General features: G+C 43.2%; 1 protein-coding gene across 3 annotated transcripts in view; it reads left to right on the forward strand.

Annotated features, from left to right (window-relative positions):
- LOC311021669 (neuropilin-2-like) overlaps positions 1–17,488 on the forward strand; it is an 87,377-nt gene that overhangs the window by 48,720 nt on the left and 21,169 nt on the right. For all 3 annotated transcript variants that reach the window (XM_084022374.1, XM_084022375.1, XM_084022376.1), the window contains exons 9-13: positions 2,664–2,839; positions 3,308–3,481; positions 4,736–4,880; positions 14,731–14,805; positions 16,219–16,386. In XM_084022374.1, the coding sequence (XP_083878500.1) occupies positions 2,664–2,839; positions 3,308–3,481; positions 4,736–4,880; positions 14,731–14,805; positions 16,219–16,386 (738 nt within the window). The remainder of the gene's footprint in view (positions 1–2,663; positions 2,840–3,307; positions 3,482–4,735; positions 4,881–14,730; positions 14,806–16,218; positions 16,387–17,488) is intronic.

Below are 17,488 nucleotides of genomic sequence, written 5' to 3' on the forward strand. Positions count from 1 at the left end.
GAGAGAGAGCAGGCAAAAGAGACCAGGATGCATCAGGTACCTTTCCAGTGTTCTTGTCTGCCAATGGCCCTATTTTTCTACCCTATTTTAACACCTGAGATTGCATTATATATCACCCTACTTCCCTCATATGCCCTCAGCAGTGAGAAACCCATTCAACACATCTTTTGGCGAGTTCCTGGTTCCTCGTGTATTGCCCATCTCTGCTGCTTTGTAATGTCTGCCATCAATCACCGGCCAGAGGAGAGCGCTGGCTTTATTTACATGCAGCATCTTGACAGTCTCACACCGCTTTTGCCTTTTTGTCGAGAGCGCTGACAGATTATGTCTCTTTGGAGGTCGGCGGAGTGACAGCACACTGCTCAGTAAGATATGTCTATAACCAGCTGAGAAACTTCATAACCAAACACACCCGCTAATAGCTATGCGGTTTGGTCTTTTTTGTGTCTTTCTCTGCACATATTGACAAGCACACACCGGAACACACTGCCAGGGGGAAGTGATAATGCCCCACACAGGCCTATAAAGGCGGACATAAAGCAGTCAGTCAGTGACATGTCATTAACTTAAATCACACTTTTATGTCTCTCCACTTTTTCCCCCTCCCTTTTCTCTACCCGTCCCTCTTTATCATCGCCCCGTTTTTCTCTCCCCTCTCATTCTACTTTCCCCTCTGTCCTTCTATTGCCTTTCCCTGACAGCTTCCATTCCCACTTTTTCTCTCCCTGTCTCTCATTTTCTCCTCCCATATGCCTTTCGACTCCTCGTTCCTCCATCCCGCCTTCGCTCCTTCCTTTATCTCATTTTATTTCAGCCCTGCAACACCCATCCACCATTTATTTTTAGCACCTTTACCATTTTTCTCACCAGGCTTATGTAGTTTGTGGAGCTGTACGTGTGCGTGCAGCCGTGTGCGGCGAGGTAGAGCGCTCAATGGTGTACTTCACAGTTTTTGTGTGTGTGTGTGTGTGTGTGTGTGTGTGTGTGTGTGTGTGTGTGTGTGTGTGTGTGTGTGTGTGTGTGTGTGTGTGCGCACTTCATGTGTGGGCTAAACATCAGAGCCTGTACCAGTGAAAGTCTGTTTCAACCTGTGTGAGAGGGCTTGTCTGTTCAACTTCTATGCTCTGGTGCGTGTGTGTGTGTGTGTGTGTGTGTGTGTGTGTGTGTGTGTGTGTGTGTGTGTGTGTGTGTGTGTGTGTGTGAGAGAGCGAGTTTTAAGGGCTCTTATACTGGTGTGTGATATCTAGCTATTTCTGCTCCTGTGATCTCCAGAGATGATATTGTCATCGACTCCCACTGCACTCCTGTATTCAACAACCCTGCTGGAGTGCAGCTGCTTATAAAAACATATATGCAAACAAAACAAAAAAAAAGGAACTTAGAATGAACACAATAATAGAATTTTTTTTACTGGCTAATCAGTTGCGGTGTCTTTTGTGGAGCTTGAGGGGGCTCATCTAGCCTCTAGCTTCTTACTGTATTGTTGATTCATTGTTTACCGTAGGGAGGTGCGTCTGCAGACGTCACGTCATTAAACATTCATCTCAGCATAGAGCCGAAGAATGTCACCATCAATCACCATCACCCTTCACTGTCAATCAGCTCTCTCTCTCTCTTTAGCTCTCTATTCACTTTCTATTTGACCTTTTGCCTCTCTCTTTATCTCCTCTTTGTCCTTTAACTCCTCTTCCTCACCTTTTATCCCACTTCTTCTTCCTCCTCCCTTCAACCCTCTTCCTCATTTTCTCTCTCTTCTTTAATGTAATCTTTTTTTCTTTTAGCCACTCCATTTTCAAATAGAAATGGTCACTTTGTTGTGTTCCCTTTGTTGTTGTTATTTTTTGGGTCATTATTCATGGGAATAACACATTCTGATGCATGTTAGACTTAAATGCATTTGTCAGTATAATAAACAGTAAGCCTTTGATCTGCAGCAGGCGTTCGTTTTGTTCTTCCATTTGGGAGTTCTCTGACTCAATTCCCCCTTGAAGAATCCCCCTCGGACGCACAGTTAAAGTTATGCATCAACTTTGCAGCGTCGGAAAGGAAACGTAATGGAACGGGTAGATGGAAAGCAGCGGAGTGCAGTGTTTTTAACGATTCACGTCACGATCGCACAAGATGAGCTCAAACAGCGACAATATTTCCTGACCTTGCAGTCACATCATTCCTGAAGAGTTTTTGACTGTCTGGTATTGCAGCAGCCTCGTGTAGCTAAAGAGAATAGAACATCCAATAGACTTTAAAGGATGGTAATAATAGCATGTATGGCCTGTTATCTTCCATCAGGCCGTTTTCCTACCTTCCTGGCAGCTTCTAATTTCATTTCAGGTTTTCATTTCGCAGACTTGAGATGAAAAAAAAATCCATCACAGTAAACATCCAGTTAACTTTTAGGTCAATTGTATTTGATTACAGTTTGGTAATGCAGTTGCATGCAGAGACCATTCAAAGCTCAAGAAAACATCCCCTTTAATGCAAAAAACATGATCCTTTTCAACGACACGTGGATACTATGACTTATTTTGTACTTTGTCGTTGCTGGTAACAGAGGAAGGTTTCACAAACTCTGCTTTGTCCAGCATTACTAATGTTTACATGTTTGCTAATGTAGAAAGAGCCTCCCACTAACAAAGTATTCTTCTTCTCTTTGCCCTGTTCAGATGCGCCCTGCTCAGAGCTACAAGGAATGTTGTCTGGGCTGCTAGCAGACTCCCAGATCTCTGCGTCGTCCATGAGGGACATCCACGGCTCCATGGGGGCCGCCAGGCTGGTGGCCAGTCGCTCAGGCTGGTTCCCCAACCCGACACAGCCCATAGCTGGGGAGGAGTGGCTCCAGGTGCCTGGTCCTTTTGAGTGATCTTGCTTTGCCCATTACAATAGAGACTATATTTGGAGAAGAGGGGCTAAGGGAGGGGCTGATTTTACTGCCTCAGCAGCATTGTGCCACTACAGGAAGATAATGTTTTGTAACATGTAACCTGCCATTGTCACTGGTTCTACTTTTATTCACATTATTCTCCACATTCATTAGGGAGACTTTCCTAGAACTGTAATAAGTCTTGAAATACTAAAAGAACAGATCCAAATCAATAACATTTGCTTCAGCCTCTGTAATGGCAACGAGTTTGGACAAATGATAGTGAAGCCCCCCAGGAGGTGGAGGAGTCACTGACTAGCTTGTATTTTTTAACCGACCTAGTTCATGAATATAGTATTCTTCTAGTAGCGTCTTGCTCTGAAGAGTTGTCGTAATAGACGGTGGAGACTGAGCTGACAATAATGATTATATGTGTCTGTATTTCAGGCGGACCTCGGTGTGCCTAAGACGGTGCGGGGCATTATTACCCAGGGTGCAAGAGGGCTGGAGGGCAGCACCAGCGCTGAGAACAGGGCGTTTGTCAGGAAGTACAAACTGGCTCACAGCTTGACCGGCAAAGATTGGACTTATATCACCGACAGCAAGACGGGGTTTGCAAAGGTAAAGGAGGCGTGTCTGTCTGACTGTCTGTCTCTCTCTCTCTCTCTCTCTGCTTTGTCATTTTCAAGAAAAAAAAAGGTGAGCCAGTTAATATAGCCTCGGCTCTGATAATTATTCAATTTAATCACCTCACTCCTCATTCTCGCTGCTTCTGCCTTCTCCTCTCTCTAAGTCCTCTGTGCTTTTCTCTGTGTCTCATCCTCCTGTTCACTCATCCTCGATTTGACTCTCATGGGTGTTAATTAAAAATGTCTTCCCTGCATCAACACTGCTGGCAGTCTAGCGCACAGTAAGACGGGGCACTTTAAGCTCTCTTCTCCTTTCCGTCTCTGTCTTAAAACACTTTAATAGTACTACTTAGTGTCAGGCTTTTCTCCTGATGCTAAAGTCCTGTTCTCACTCATCTGCCTGTCTTTTTAAATGAGCATCCTGGGAAATTCATCATACATTTTTTTTTTTAATTCTAGAAATGTGGAAGACCAAAAATATACAATTCAATTAATGAAACAACCCATATTTTGAAAGCTTGGTGCAGTCTAGTTTCAGTTTGTAATAAATCTTGTGGGTGTTTTTTTGCCACTAGCTGCTTACTTGGAAATCAAATGAAACACAGCCCCCGTTTTTCTTTTTATGACACATGTCATACTGTGCTTGGAAACAATGCTGATCAGGCGTGTTATATGACTGTGGAGAGACAGGCTGATGATTTTGCTGTAGTTTTTCATTGAGACATAAATGGTGGAGTGGTGAAATGACAAATTAAACTACCTCTGCTGTGTCTACGTCTTTCTTTCCGTTGTTTCAGGAGATTGCGTGTTTCGGTGCTGCGTTCACCACGGAACAATGTATCAGTGCACCCCACTCTGACAGATGCCACACATATCAAACAAACATGGAGGAAAGCTTATCACTCATCGCGTTGTATCTCTGACACGTCTCAGACAGCTTTGGCTTGAAGACAAACTCGAGGACAAGCAGTGATACTCGCAACGCATTTCCTTTTAAATCGCAGCAGGATCTCACTGTGCTGAGCTGCAGTCAAACGTAGCAGCTGTCATCAGAGAAGCAGGCTACGGGAAGGTTGCCATGAGTGAACTGAACGTGGGAACGTCAGGAATTGACTGGAAAACGTCCTTTATCGCGGAGGGGAAATGTTTTATCTCTGCTTTTTCCTCGTCGTAAAATGAAAACTGGAAAGCATTCTCTAATTAATGTAAACACCAATAACATGCCTTTTTTTTTTTGCTCTCTCAGATTTTCGAGGGGAACGGCCACTACGACACACCCGAGGTGCGGAGGTTCGATGAGATCGTGGCCCAGTACATCAGAGTCTTTCCAGAGAGGTGGTCCCCTGCTGGGATCGGCATGAGGATGGAGGTCCTCGGCTGCGACCTGCCCGGTAAGAACATGCAAGATAACAGCCGGAGAGAAACGCACACGTGCAACACGTGCAACACGTTCAACACGTTCAACACGTTCAACACGCACACTGTCGTGTACATGCACAGCTTGCAGGAATGTACGTTTGTACTCACACACACAATTCATGCTCCTCCTTTGTTGAACACGCACATAAAATACTACACAGCCTTGAAAAAGTTGAGTTCATATTAACCTACTCTATCTATTCTTCGGGTTCAAACGCTGTTTTTACAATAAACTTATATTTTAAGGGGAAATAAACAAAACATTAGTCCCAGGACTAAATATAGTATGATAAGAAGATGGCTGTATCTCACAAACTACAAAAAAACTGTAACTATTGATAAAAGTGTGAAATTTCATGCCAACCATAAATTTCAAAGTTGCACCGTCCTATTTCCTTCCTCTGTGTGCTAGTCTCTGGGTTTATTTGTCGAATGTAGTCAAGAGCAACTGTTTGCATATGTATATGTAAAGTATGGTATATGTAAAGTATGGTTTATGTGCATGTGAGTGCGTGACTGAAGTGCACCCATAGTGGTTGAATTTAATCATCTTGCTCTATAGGAGGTATGGCAGCATGTCTGGACAGGGATTAACATGTCTAGGTCATGGGACTTATAGTGGCCAGCTGTGTAGTCGTACTGTGTTGTGTTCTCCGTCTATGATGTTAATAACATGTATGTAATGAAGGATTAGGTGTTGTGCGTGTTCTGCGGAATTTTGATATTCATTATCAATCCAGCGATTTATGTTCCGGGTCGTTTATTAAGAGTGATGATTGTGTGTAAAGAGTGACAAACGCAGGCCATTAGTCTGTAGGTTTCATTCACCGAGCTGTGCAAGTATTATTTATTACAATATGTTACTGTCGCGTGGAGCTCGTTAGCTGCAGCCGGCAAATTATTCTCAGCTGCACAATAACTCCAATAATAAAGCAGGCCATTGTACAAATCTCACCACATTTATTACTTTACTTGAGCAATAATGATGTGCAGCATAAATTTGGTAGCAATATATTTTTTTCTTAATGTCCTATGTTATGAAGAGTCAGCCTCTATAATGAGTTACCTAAAAACAGTAAATGTACTCTGATGGGTTTTTTTTTTTTAACCAGACCGCCATTTAAAAGGTTACTTTAATGGCCGACTTCCTCTCCTTTCCTCACTCGTCCTTTTCTCTCCTCTCCCCTACATTCCTTTCCTTCCTTCCTTTCCTTTTCTGTCCTCCCCTCTCTTCTCTCGCCTCCTCTCGTCTCCTCTCTCTTCTCCTTCATGTGCCATCAGATTGTACTGCTTTTGTCAGGTTGTGACATGTGAGAGGTGAAGACAAGAACAGGAAATGACACGTACCTGTTCCCAATGGACGTGAAGCGGGCCGTTGGATGGCCTGCTGCCTGAATTCTGTATGTCTCCTTCATTCTCAGAGAGAGAGAGAGAGAGAGAGAGAGAGAGAGAGAGAGAGAGAGACCAAAGGGAAGAATATATCCTAGATGTGTCAGGACTAGCCAAGAAGGTTACAATGATGAGGAGAGAAGTGACATTCTCTACTGTCATTTAAATCGAGGATTATTTTGTAATGAGCACTGTGATTACCACTGAGATTACATGATTATAAAAAAAAGTCTCCTGGAAAGAACAAGCTATTATTGGAGAAACGACAACACGTTGAATCCATTCAGCATTTAGTGTGAAATCATGGCTTTACTTGACTGAAAGAAGAAAAAAAGCCTACTGCATTATATGCAAGTATAGCCCTTTTACCTCTGTCTGCATCTGTTTTAACGTGTGTCCAATTAAACGCTGTGGTTTTAAACGTAGCCCTAATTTCACTCCTCCCTCAGTTAAGAGTGGATGTAATGAGAGGATATAAAAGGTGGAATGTTAGGTGGGTTTTTTTCCTGGTAGACACTTTTTCATTTCCAGTGTCAAACTGCTCAGGCACAATAGAGTAACAGTGAAACCTTTGTGCCGGACTGATCATACATTGCTTGTTATTGCGCTTGATGACATCGGGCACATCGTATCTGCAGCCCTCATCTCCACCAACACACTGCGGATCAACCTCTTGGCTATAGCAGGTTCAGTGATTGTCTGCTGATCAGTCCGTCTGTGTCTGCATGCCAGATGTTTGCCTTCTGGATGTAATCTGTGCACGATAACCGTCCATTCCCACTTTCCACCGCAGCAACTGCTCCCGCTGCTATTCCTCAATACCACACGCACACAGACACTCCCATTAGGTAACTCTACAGTTTAGTGGCGGAGAGCAAGTTGATTTTGTGGATTTTTCACTTTGTCTGGTTTTTAATTGTCTTCACGCTAGCTGACGTTAGGAAAGTAACGCTGAACACATGATCTCACCAGCCGTGCAGTCGCAATCATTCTGCTAGTGCTATAAATGAAAACAATAAAATAGAAAAACACATCTGAATTCTTGTGTGTGTGTGTGTGTCTCTGTGTGTGTGTGTCTCTGTGTGTGTGTGTCTCTGTGTGTGTGTGTCTCTGTGTGTGTGTGTGTGTGTGTGTGTGTGTGTGTGTGTGTGTGTGTGTGTCTCTGTGTGTGTGTGTGTGTGTGTGTGTGTGTGTGTGTGTGTGTGTGTGTGTGTGTGTGTGTGTGTGTGTGTGTGTGTGTGTGTGTGCGCGCTTGTGCTTGCGAGTGTAAAATATTCAACAGAGTGCATCAGCTTCAGTCCACTGAACACAGCTGTTTACACATAAGTCAGAGCCACACAAAAACAGACACGGATGCAACTCTAGTGACCCTCTCCTATAAATTCACACACACACACACACACACACACACACGTAGTTTCTGTTCTATGAGGAGAAACATTTGGCGTACACTTTCAGCCACAACCCCGCCTGTCTCAGCGCTGCTCGGGAAATAAAGGAGTGAATTAATGAATTGATGAATACATAAAATATAAGGAGACAAACACACGGGCCAGCCTGCAGTGGATGCAGCAACCAGAGTGGCCTCTTCATTATTCAGTAGTTGTTTCAGCCCTCTGTTCCCTGATATAAATAACAAACCTTGACCTGTTTAAAATGTTTGACATCATATGACTTACACCCATATTTAGCATTCCACATCGCAACACGAGGATCCTTCCCCTCACAGTTTACAACAACAGTATTGTACACTGTATGTGTGCGTATTAAGGCATAAGTGCTGCTTTGCGTAACTAGTTTATTCATTGTTCAAAAAAATATCCTTAAATCACCAGCTTCAAAAAGCTCACACATGAACTGGAAACATGAAAAGCGCATTGACCTGACTTTGCGACTGTAATAACAATTCCCTCTCATGGGAGCAACAATCTCAGCACCTAATTACAACGAAGAACTCAGACATGCTGGATAGTAGATCTCGGGTGGCACACAGTGATGTGGTTTGGCATGTCGTTATTGTGGCCCGCAGTGCAGAAACAGAAACAAAAGCCAGAATATTATTGCAGGACTCATTGTGATTATGCACACTAACTGTGGAGGCAACGTGTAATTTAGGTCTTATATCCGCCGACTATTGGACGTGAACTGAGAGCTGCCAAGCTGATGGTTTTGTTCCCGTTTTAAATGAGTGAGCTATCAGAACATCTGCTATGCTCTCATCTCTTTCACTCCACACCTCGTCGTTGGCAGACAGACGCAGCGCACACTCCACCTGCTTGGCATTAAGAAAAGGTTGGTCTGCGGTTGTGTAAATACACGCTTTGTTTCTCATCTCTATTGAACACTACAGTGTTATGGGTGGGGTACAAGGGGAAATGACAGAGAGACACTGAAAAAGAGAGAGAGAGCCTCTGTGTCCGTTGTCTCCAAGTGGCTTCATTCATCTGCTGCTCCTGTTGCTCTTTGGATCAGGGATCCTCATCTTGATTTGTTTGGATACAAGACAGGGTGGAGCTAGTTTTTAGGAGACCAACATGTTAGAATTAGCTTTCATGAACTGGAAACACACTGTGAAAGGGTTACTGTTGTAAGGTGATCACCACAAACTGGACAATCAATCATTTAACCATTCAATCAATCATCAATCACACGGTAGCCATCCCCTAAAGCATGCCCTGCTCTCCTCTAATAGGGACCATTTACAAAATGAACATCATGCTGTGTTGAAGACTTGAAACTAGCGATTGAGAGCATAAACTCATGTTTACAATGTTGACTATGGTATTAAATCACGTTAGAAACGGGCTGATTTTTCTCATAGACTTCTTCTAGTCACCCTCTTAGAAAGAATACATGTTTAATGCACTTCTGCATTCACTTCACTTTTTAGAATTGGATGCCACCTGATTGTTTGTGATAATTCCCGCTGCTAATTTAGACTTTGATGAATGTTATTGAAAAGGCTGGAATTTGCATATGGGTAACATAAAGGTTAAAATAGCAGTGAGTTTATGACCATGGCATAATATGGTGAGCGAATGATAGCCAAGAACCTTCACTGTGTTTGCCTTTCACATGACGTTAGAACTGGAAAACACACACACACACACACACACACACACACACACACATCCATAATTACAGTGGCATGCAGTAGGGATTTTTTTTTCAGAGTTCTTGAAGATTTCGAGAACATTCTGTAGATGTCCAGCTGTTCGAGGTTTCCAGACAATTTTAGGTTTAGCCAAGTTTGTGTGTGTGTGTGTGTGTGTGTGTGTGTGTGTGTGTGTGTGTGTGTGTGTGTGTGTGTGTGTGTGTGTGTGTTTTGTCCTTGTCCAGCATTGCTGATCGCTTTCACATGTGAGCTGTGGCTCCGGTCCAGATACTTTCATGTGATGTCCTTACTTACACCCACTCATCCCTCTCCTCTGCTCCTCCTTCTCCTGTCTTGTCTCAGAAATTACATTCATGTGTTAAAAAAAAAAAAAAAAAAAAAAATATATATATATATATATATATATGGCTGTCAAAATCAACACATTCATTTAAGGATGATTCATTTGTGGAATTCACGCGTACATGTTTTTAACGCATTACCGCTTTGGGCTCTCTTATTGAGATGTTCAAGTATAAATAAACAAAGATGGAACGATCAATAAACATTCAGCCTCATAAAACTAAACTAAGATACCACCGCAGCGACACCACCGCAGCGACGTTAACCTCTCATTATTGAGCCGAATTAGCCGCCCTGCTGCAACAATAACTTGAAGAAACATGTCATCGCACTCGTTTATCACTTCCCTCAGGAGTGGGCACATCCATCCATCCATCCATCAGTCCATCCATCCATCCACCGATCCATCCATCCATCAATCTATCCATCCATCCATCCATCCATCCATCCATCCATCCATCAATCCATCCATCCATCCATTCACCAATCCATCCATCCATCCATCAGTCCATCCATCCATCCATCCATCCACCGATCCATCCATCCATCCATCCATCCATCCATCCATCCATCCATCCATCAATCCATCCATCCATCCATTCACCAATCCATCCATCCATCCATCAGTCCATCCATCCATCCATCCATCCATCCACCGATCCATCCATCCATCCATCCATCCATCCATCAGTCCATCCATCCATCAATCCATCCATCCATCCATCCATCCATCCATCCATCCATCCATCCATCCATCCATCCATCCATCCATCAATCCATCCATCCATCCATCCATCAATCCATCCATCCATCCATCCATCCATCAGTCCATCCATCCATCAATCCATCCATCCATCCATTCACCAATCCATCCATCCATCCATCAGTCCATCCATCCATCCATCCATCCATCCATCCATCCATTCACCGATCCATCCATCCATCCATCCATCCATCAATCCATCCATCCATCCATCCATCCATCCATCCATCCATCCATCCATCCATCCATCCATCAGTCCATCCATCCATCCATCCATCCATCAATCCATCCATCAATCCATCCATCCATCCATCCATCCAATCACAAGAAAGTGTTCCATCCATGACTTTGCATACAGTTTGTCAATCTACCTGTAATCTAATTGGTCACTAAATACTAATTGGACCTAGGAAATTGTTTAAATCGCATCCTTGTTAACATATTGCTGCTTGCTGATCTAGAAAACCGCCCTTCTTTTCTCCAGAGCAGTTAATGGCACACTTAGCTTAATGGCTTTTGACACACTTAAACTCATTTCCTTTGTAGCTGACAAGATGTAGTTAGCCATTCATTGCCAGCAGCTTCTTTTTTATCATCTCAGTTGCTGTTGTACTTAGCTTCACACTTAAGGCTACGATTGCAGTCACATACCTTGCGGTGCCGAGTCGCACAATGGTCTAATGAGCCATTCACTGTCTGTAGTTTCCTGACATAAAGTGCTTCTTTGCTTCTAGTGTCAACTATGAAGCGCATGGCTTTGCTTTTTCAGACACATTTTAAGCTCTATTATTGACGCTTGGTGCGACTGATAGATTTCAGTGGGTTACGGAGATTCTTCTTCCCTGTCTACCAAACATTACAACTTGTGGTCCAGCGTAGCACTTACCGTAAAACCAGATATCATTGGTAGCTTGCTGTACAATGGGCTAATTAGGCATTTAGTCCCCAAAGAGTTTCCTGCTGTAAAGAACTCATTTCCCCACCCACTCATCTACAGAAGAGGAGCCATAATTAGTCGAGCACTTTACGCTTCATTCAAATCAAACCTGCACTTTTGGGTTTTTAAGTACAGTTGTCTGATTTCCATTCTGATCACTGTCAATGGTTTAAATCCAAATCAGTCATGCTTCCCACTATCAAATCTCCTTTCACTTCATGCTTTAACATTTAACAGCCTCTTTCTTGGTAGTGCCATGACTAACATTTTACTCACTGGTTTCCAAGTTTCCTTTTTACTAAGAAACTCTTTCACTTGTTTTAACTCCTTACAAAAATGTACACAGTTTCTGTTGGTGTTGTTTTCCAAATGTGGATGTGGATCAAGTCAAAACAATTGTGTTTAAAAGGACATTCTACATATAGTGACTAGATGTCTTCAGCAGACAGGTTAGCCAGCGGTAACTAATAGCTTATAGTCAATAACTATCGGTTATTACTGATACACACTCAGTGAGTCCGCCATTCAGTCAGTCAATCACATGTCATTAAGTAAACCCCTACCCACACACAGATGCACCATGTCACCAATACTTTGAGTGAGGTCCACATTCTCTCTATTCAGACACACACACACACACACACACACACACACACACACACACACACACACACACACACACACACACACACACACATACTGTGTCAGTAGTCATCATTTAGGCTGACAGAGGTAGATTTATACCCAGAGCTCTTTCCATAATTGAACAGTTTTTCGTCTCTTCGTTTCCGCCTCACCCTGCTCAGTCAGCAGCTTTACAATGAGCCCTTGGGCCTATGACAGTGTATGTGTGTGTCTGTAACTGTGTGTGTGTTTGTGTGTGCGCGTGGTGAACCAACCCAAAAAACTTCTGTCAGTTAGAGACAGAGAGAGAGAGAGAGAGAGAGAGAGAGTGTCATGGCAGGTAGCTCTAACTCAGCGGTGTTGGGGATGACCCATGAGCAGAATACAGATGTAAAGATTGGTGTCTCTTTTACGTCCCTGTTTGAATCCTCATGTTTAAAACATGACCGACTGTGTTAGCATCCTCACTTTTTGTGTTATCGTCCTCACTTTTCCTGCAAGCGACAAGCAACAAAACAAAAAACACTTTTTTGGCCTTTCATGTGTGTAGTAACATTGAGATGTACAAGAAAAAAGTTCCTGCAAATGCAAGTTGAAAAGTTTGTTACATAACATTCAAAACAGGTTTAATTATAAAGTCATTTATACCTATTAGTTTACTGACCTTTACAGTAGCTAAAGGGAGGGCTCTGAAATAAGAGGGGGAGGGGGGGGGGACGACAGACCGACAGCAAAATTGGATTAGACGAGTGGAGAGGAGATGGAGTTAGAAATGGGAGGCTGACAGGAGCTGTGTGTGGTCACTAATTAGGAAAATGGTGGTGAGAGATTGAAAAGGTTCCCTTCTCCATGTCTCTCTCTCTCTCTATGTGTCTCCATCCCTCCCTCTCTCATCTCAATTCCTCCCTCTCTCCCATCCATATGGGGGGCTAATTACAGTGGTAAAGGGCACCAAATTAAAACAGCTTAATGTCAGCAGCTGGGAGCTACTTATCCAATATTGGTATCTAATTCTGTGTATAAATGTGTGTGTGTCTGTGTGTGTGTGTGTGTGTGTGTGTGTGTGTGTGTGTTGTGTTACATGTTGGGACGGCAACCTCTCTGTTTGGGTTTACATAATAATCCTGCATACTTTCGTTGTGACTGTGTCAACCACTCAATAAAGTTATGCACATACATGATACACATTAGTGCTGCAGTGAACTCAAAGCTATTAGCAAAGGTTAAGAGGTCACACTAAACAAGATACACACACACACACACACATAAACGCAGATCACCAAGGGAGTCAGTCATGGAAACATCCAGAACAGCCAAACAAGCAGTAAATCAACAGTGGTCTCAGATTTACTGAGCTGGCGGTTGGAACCGACATAAAATAACACCATTAGAAAGAGTTAGAGCGCAGCGAGGAGCCCTGGAAGGCTGAGATCACCACGAGAGATCGTAGGGAAAGAGCGAAAGAAAGAGACACAATCCTAACAAAGAGAGGGAAAGATAAAAGCAAAGGACAAGTGGAAATCAAAATACGCCTGCGATACAGTTGAGAGACAGGGAGAGCATGAGTTATGGAGAAGAAAATTGCGGTTGTGGGTAAAACAGAAACAGCACTAGATAGAGTTTCGCTTCTACGCCCGAGAGGCACAGAAAAGGAGAGATCAAGTTTGCGTATGTGTGTGCACAAAGAGCTCTTTTTGCGGTGTTGATTGTGGTTTTGCACAGCAGAACCAAATGTGGTCAGATTTATTGTGACAAATGACAGAGAGGAGAGGGAGGATGGAGGGAGGGAGGGGATTTGCGGAGCAGAATGATAGATGTATGGGAGAGGGAAAAAAATGACAGACAGGCTGAGAGATGAATGGCAGAAAATGAGAGAGAAAGCAGTAATTTCTAAGAATAATTTGAGCCACACAAGCCAGACAATCTTCTGTTCCCTTACGTCAACATATATAGAATAAGTTACACCAGTGTGTGTGTGTTTGTGTTTGTGTGCTTTTAAAGCCTTCAGGGCAGTTTGTGGAACCTTAACCAACAGTAGAAAACTGCTTATTAAGACCAGAAAGTCTTGGGGTTACGTTGACATACCCCACTGCTGACGTGTGTGTGTGTGTGTGTGTGTGTGTGTGTGTGTGTGTGTGTATGTGTGTGTGTCCATGTGTGGATGCCTCTGTTTGATCTATCATACCGTAGTCACATGCTGCTGTGCACCAAGGTCAGTTTGAGTGCAGCATCTATCATGTAGCATTGCGTGTGTACGTGCGTTGTGTGTGTGTGTGTGTGTGTGTGTGTGTGTGTGTGTGTGTGTGTGTGTGTGTGTGTGTGTGTGTGTGCGCCAACCAGCAGTGGGTAAAATGAGCAGTGTGGCACACTCTTCAGCTGAGTGCCAGCTCACTGCCTCAGCTCACTCCGTCACTGCCTGGATCATGACACGCTTCATCCTTAAAACACAGTCCTGGAAAACAGCAGCAAAGTGTGTACAAACACCATAAGTTCCTGTGTGACATCTTCAGCATCTCTAACATCACTGCTGCACTGTTAGAACAGGACTTTTTTCCTGAAGAAACTGAAGAGTAAATTGTGATTAAAAGCTTAGGTTTGATTGTTGCACATCCAGCATTGTCTTTAGTGTGTGTGTTTTTCTTCTGTTGACAGAAAGCACCACTGTTCCAGACACTGTGACCCCCACCCTGCCCAGAGTGGAACAGACCACCGCTGCAATGAGACCTGGTAAACACACACACACACACACACACACACACATTTTTTTTCTCGTATGAAATAGTCTCTCATTAAAAAATAATAACTCCAAAACCTTCGTCCGACAAAAAGGATTTGGTACAGGTTTGATTTTCTTCAGTCAAAAAGCGTTTAAAGAGTTGTTTGACCACTCAGAGCCACCGTAGAGCTCACAAACATCCAAAATATCAACAGACGAGCTCATCCACCTCGTCGCTCAAAGTAATGTGCTGTACAGCAACAGACTATAAAGATGCAGAGATGAAGGACAGATTATGGCAATCGATCACTGAGCAGTTTGGGATCGGGGACGTACTGCAGCTGCTGTTCAGGTTCTATTGGATCTCGGAGATCGGTGGTCTTCTTTCTGATGTGCTGTTCCAGTAGTGCTGTAAACTGGACCCTGATTCCTGGGTTGGTTCCAGGTGGACTTCAGGATGTCGGTGGTCCAGTTTGCAGCACTATTGGGACCACACATCAGCCAGAAGACCACCAGTCTCCACGATCCAACTGTTGCACAGCTCTTTTTTTGTTTTTCAAGAAGATGATAATAATATCTCCCTCACTGCTTTATTTTCTTTTTATGAGTTATTTTTAAACGAATATGAATTGCAAATGCATTGAACTCAGTGTGCAAGGTTTCTGTGCGTAACAAATGTTCTCGTTTGACGGATGGAATAAAGCGCATGGGGGGGGGGGGGGGGGGGGGCTGACTCAGTGTGCAAAGGCCTTTACACTCTTAAGGTCAAACTCATGATGTCACCATGCACCACAGGGCCTCTGGGCTTTGAAGTCTGTTAGATTCAAGAGTCCCACAGGATGCTCTGTTAGAGTGAAAATAAGCCCTTACAGTATCTCACCTTCACACACACACACACACATTGAGAATTTGTTGTGACGTATCTAAATGCAGTAATATCAACGGAATCGCATCAGGGACACCAAGTGCATTATATAATGCTCTACTTTCTCTTTACGTGGTCATATTTTCATTTCCCATTATTCCTTATTCAACCCTTTTTCGCCTCTCCTTTTGATCTTTATCCACATCCACTTTACTCTACTAGCTTCTTTCTATACATCGCCTGCCTGCGTTCGCTTACTTTTATATCCTCCTTTAAGGATTCGTCTGCCGAGCTCATTTTCTCTCCACATGCTCTCTCTTTTACTCCAATATTTGCCTTAAGCACAATTTATTGAGATGTCATAGTATGTCGAGCACTATTGCCAAACAACGGGAATCTCTCTTAAAGCATTTTGACATGGATGACAAGAAATTGAGGGAAAAACATGTTTCAATATGATATAGTGTTAAAAACAATGTGAAAGTGTTTCTGCTAGTCAAAGCAGATGCTCAATCAAATGTATTTATGCATAATCCGTGTCTTTTTTCACGGCCCACAGCCACCACTCCGTCCCTGTCGGCTGTGTGTGACTTCGAGCAGACCTTGTGCGGCTGGTCGGCTGATCCCCAGTCAGGTGTGAGCTGGTCCCTGCACACAGCCAGCAGCAGCAGCGCACCCGGACACGGCACGCATGGGACGAGGCAGGATCTGGCGCTGGGCTCGGACAGTGAGTACTGATGTGTTGCCATTCAAATACAATGACAGTTCATGACCAAACCTTTCCTTTTTGGCAGTGATATAAAATGAGCTGAAGGGGGGGTTGAAACAATATTTTCCTGGGCTATATTGGTGTTACCTGCAGGAAAAAACAATCACTTCCTCTGATGTTTTCAATCACATCTAAATAACATAACCAAAAACACACAAATATGTTTTTGTTGTGGGAGCCAGCCAAACAACAAGTATTTAAAGGGACATGCTAACTATTTTCCACATAAAGCCTGAACCCATAAACAATGGTTTCCTGTATGTCCTGTCTGACCAACTACTGTGTAGTGCTGTAAATAAATAATAATATTAATTGCGCATTTGTACAAAGAAACTCGTAATTGGCCTTCAGTTTTCAAGTATGGAGTTATTCTTTAAATAAATCATCACACACATACTTACCATTCCAAAACCTGTCTCGAACAGTAGTTCCAGTTTTAAAAACACCACGGGGTGAGAACCCTGAAGAAAATTTCTATCTAATTAAACATTGAAACTTCGTGAAAACTTTCCGTGCCCATTAGAACCACATGCATACTCTCATCTTCCTGGGTATTCTTCATTTCAAGACATTTCTCATTTAACAAACAGAGAAAATAAGCGTCGTCATGTCGGGATGTTTGAAGACTTCTGTTGCTAATTAAGAGCAAAGTGGTTGTACGTGGCTGATCCCAGTGCTGGGAGGAACCACTGACAGCAACTATGATGCAAGGATTTCACTCTGATCTGCTAAAATACTTCACGACAGCAACTTAATTGGAGTTTCTTTCAAAATCAAAAAAATGTTCGGTTCAACAGTCTCACTTTCACTAACCTACTTTTTTGCTTTATTGTCTCTTTTCTCTGTTCTTTTATACGTTTTTCCGCTCTCGGCCCTCATCACCTCGTCTTACCGTGCTTCTTTCATTCCATCCTTCACACGGTCATCTCTGTCAGCTCTAACTACAGTATAAAAAGTCCTTCTCATTCCATCACTGTGATCACCTCTACCTGTCCTTACTGACCTCCTCCTATTTCCCTCAGCAGCGCTTCCCCTTATTTCCACATCTGTCCACCTTTAA

Source organism: Eutrigla gurnardus (assembly GCF_963514095.1).
Source record: "Eutrigla gurnardus genome assembly, chromosome: 12".
Classification (NCBI taxonomy): Eukaryota; Metazoa; Chordata; class Actinopteri; order Perciformes; family Triglidae; genus Eutrigla; species Eutrigla gurnardus.